This window comes from Charadrius vociferus, unplaced genomic scaffold (assembly GCF_000708025.1).
Source record: "Charadrius vociferus isolate BGI_N301 unplaced genomic scaffold, ASM70802v2 scaffold1164, whole genome shotgun sequence".
NCBI lineage: Eukaryota > Metazoa > Chordata > Aves > Charadriiformes > Charadriidae > Charadrius > Charadrius vociferus.
The window spans coordinates 147645-151294 of NW_009648158.1; the positions used below are offsets into that span (position 1 = coordinate 147645).

General features: G+C 44.4%; 1 protein-coding gene across 1 annotated transcript in view; it reads left to right on the forward strand.

The window, feature by feature from the left end:
• The window catches only part of HOXC9 (homeobox C9), a 2922-nt gene extending 1673 nt beyond the window's left edge, over positions 1-1249 (forward strand). The window contains exon 2 of the mRNA XM_009884066.1: positions 958-1249. Within this exon, the coding sequence (XP_009882368.1) occupies positions 958-1202 (245 nt within the window). The 3' untranslated portion in view covers positions 1203-1249. The remainder of the gene's footprint in view (positions 1-957) is intronic.
• Positions 1250-3650: the final 2401 nt, after the last annotated feature.

The following is a 3650-nucleotide window of genomic DNA, read 5'->3' on the forward strand; positions in this document are numbered from 1 at the left end:
TGGCGGGGGGGCCCGCACCCCCCACGCAACCTCTCGGCTGTGGCCGGGGTTTGGTGGGACACTCACCCCCCCACTACTCCACCCCATTTCACCCCTCACCCCCCTCCCCGGCCTAAGATGTGGGTGATTTCCGAGCGATAAAGCTGGGTGTCAGCAGCTGGGAGCACCTTGGTGCCTCGGTATCTCCCTCTCTATCTGGAAAGGCGCTCACACCTCTATTTATGACAGGCGGGCTGGTGCCAGGCACCCCTCGTGATAAAAATAAGTCGAGGAATCAGGGGGCGAAAGTCTGCCTTTTAGTGCTGGCAGGCAGCTGCCTAAAACGGGAAGAAGGGGGAAAGAGGGGAGAGATGGGTTTGCTCCCCCTGAGCCAGCGGGGCTGTGGCAGCAGAGTGGAAGGTCCACGTTAGGAGGGGAGGAGGAGGGGTGGGGGGCAAAAAAACCTCCCCCCACATCCCAATTTCTGGGAGGCAGTGGGACAGCTCGCGTGTCATCCTTAAGATATTAAAAAACAAAACAAAACAAAACAAAAAACCAACCACAAACGGGGCTTTCCAGGTCTGGGAAAGCTTCTAGGGAAAGTATTGGAAAGCTGAGGTTGTAAAAAGAGTTTATGGGCCTATGAAATGGTGGGAATTTTGACTTTTTATGACTATGTTCTTAGATTACTGCTAGTAGCAGTCATGTGGATAATTATTATTTTAAACCCATTGCTACAGTTTTATTTACTGAAACTTTTATGTGAGAACAGCAGCAAAAGAGAAGGAAATGACCCCTCCAAAATAAACAGATTAAACTCTTCTGAAGGTCACTTAAAATATTTAGGTAAGATCTGCTAATTAAACAGGTTTCTTTCTATAGATACACCAGGGCGTGGAGGGGGGGAGGGAAGAAAGGCCAGCTGTATACATTGATTTTTTTTTCCCCCACCAAAAATATAAAAATCTTCTTTCTCAGACAATCCCGTCGCAAATTGGATTCATGCGCGCTCCACGAGGAAGAAAAGATGTCCTTACACAAAGTATCAGACCCTGGAACTGGAAAAAGAGTTTTTATTCAATATGTACCTTACACGGGACCGGAGGTACGAAGTAGCCAGAGTCCTTAATCTCACTGAACGCCAAGTCAAAATCTGGTTTCAGAACAGGCGAATGAAAATGAAGAAAATGAATAAAGAAAAAAACGATAAAGAACAGCAATAAAGTTGGCAAAGTCCAGTGAATGAGAAACGAGGGTGGAAAGAAAAAAAAAAAAAGGAAAAAAAAAAAAGAAAAAAAAAAGAGTAGGTTTTGGGGGGTTGAAATGTTTCTGACTTTGAATGTGCGGATGAATGTTTAGCATTATAGGCAAACACAGCAAGCGTTTTGGGACACGAGTCTTTTCTAAAATGCAACTAAATAAAAGAAAGATGTTTGGGGGGTTTGTTTTCTCTTCCTTTCTTCTTCCTTGTTTTGTCCTCCTCAGAAAACAAACACAAGAAGTACTTGAATATTTTTTTTTTTTAGTATTTTATTTCATAAATTAAACTTATCCAGTATTTTTATTTTTTAATTCCGCGAGCTCGTGAGTGAGTATTTTGTACAAAAGAGAGGAAAAAGAGAAAAAAAAAAAAAAAGGACTGAAGGGAATATGGCTCAATGATGTTCTGTCATGGTGTTGAACGTTTCTGCTGTACTTATTTGTGTATTTTATTCTCGTCTCAGAACCGTTCTGTAATATTGTTATGTTCGCTATTGTAGAGCAGCTCTATGTAAATATACCTAACGTCACGGGAAAAGAAAAAACAAAAAAAAAAAGAAAAAAAAAAGAAAAAAATCAGTATGTAGGTGTCTTTTTATTTAAAGCCCTTTGCAGAGGAGCAGCCCCGGGGCTTTGCCAGGCGGTGCCGGTGCCGGTGCCGGTGCCGGTGCCTCGGTGGGGCGGACTCGAGCATCCCCCGCAGCCGGAGGAGAGCAGAGATTTCTGCTTCCTTCCCCAGCACTTTTCTATTTCAAAGTACCATAATAAAAAGGCGCTGAGGTAAGGGTTATATGTGCCATCAATTTTTAGATTGGGATAATTAATTGTACTAATTTATGACCCCAGGCAATCGAAGGATATGTAAAAAGACTAAATATGGATGCTGGGAATAGAGGAGCTGGCAAAGGCATCCGCTCCCTGCCATCCACTCATGCCTTATCGATGGGTTGCCAAAACTTGGAGGGTTGCTGGAAGTGCTGCTTCTCGCAAGACGGCTCAGGAGAAGGGGAAAAAGAAAAAAAAAAAAAGAGAGAAAAGAAATAAATTAAAATAATTTTTAAAAATATCTGGAGTGGAGAAGGGCTGGGAGGAGAAAGAAAGAGCAGGGGAATAAAGAAATCAACGTGTAGTGGCGATGCAGCAGCCTGCAAATTTTCGGGCTAAAAGGGAAAAAAATAAAGGCAGACCGCCCCCTCCCTTGGCCCTACCCGGGGAAGATTTAAGAAAAAATTAAAAAAAAAAAAAAAAAAAGAAAAAAGACGGGGGGGAAAAAAGGGGTTGTTGGCTGCGGAAAGGTCAAATCCCCCACCCCCACCCCTCCCAGTCCTGGCAGGGCGAACTGGGGCTGGTGCTGGTGCTGCAGTGGTTTGTGCAGAGGCGAGAAAATGCGCTGCCCACCGCGCAGGGAGCCGGGATTTATCAATGGCTCCTTCTCTGGGCGCTTTCCAGGCTGCTGAATGAGAAACAAGAGGCAGGAGATTGTATAAAAAATGAGCAGCGAGGGATGTTTAATCATAAAAACTTGTTATAGGTCCCTTTCTTTAATGAAATGAGTGGAGCAGCGTTTTAATCTTTCTAATCAAAACCAGATCAGGCGAGCGAGATACGTTTGTCGCCCTCGTCCCAGTTCCTCCGAAATAAAAAAATCTGGAAGCGATTACTTCTGCTGATCTCATAAAATATTGCTCTTTAATATTTCTTGCTGAAGCATTTGGAGGTTGCTTTTCCTTCCCCTGATTTGTGTCCTCGCTTTTAAAGCGGGGTCTATTTTTGTCACCGGAGGGGGACAGGCGCACCGCGGTCTATCAGCGGAGACATCCCTGGAGCAGGGGAAGCTAAAAAGCCCTTTTACAATCCCAGTTTTGTGCAAGGTCTGTTTGGAAAAACCTTAACGAGCGCAATGAAATGGTCAGGTTAGAAAACATTTTAGCAGAGAGAAATATTTATGGACAAAAAAAAAAAAAAAAAGACGACGACGGGGGGAAATCTTTCCACCTAAGTAATGTCTTTTTTTTTTTTTAATTATTGTTATTATTATTATTATTTTCCTTCCCGTCTGCTTCTCTCCCTCCGTTCATCCCGCCTCAAATAAAGAATAAAATCCTGCAGGGTCGGGAAGCGGCTCGCCCACGTCCTCTTCGCGAGAGGGGAGAAATCATCCCCGTTTTATCATTATTAATTAAGAGAGGAGGGGGGGTGGGGGCGAGAGAGAAAATAATAAAAATGCCGATCATCATTTGGACAGGACTTTGGAGGCAGTTTCGGACCCGGCTCTCTGGAGGGGCTTGTCAGGAGCGCTTAGCGATGTTGAAAAGCCATGATGTATGGAAGTTCATTTTGGCCCCCCTTTCATTCAAGCGGATCTCATTTCCAGTGCGACCACAGCCTGCTCCCTCCCCCTGCCCCCCCCC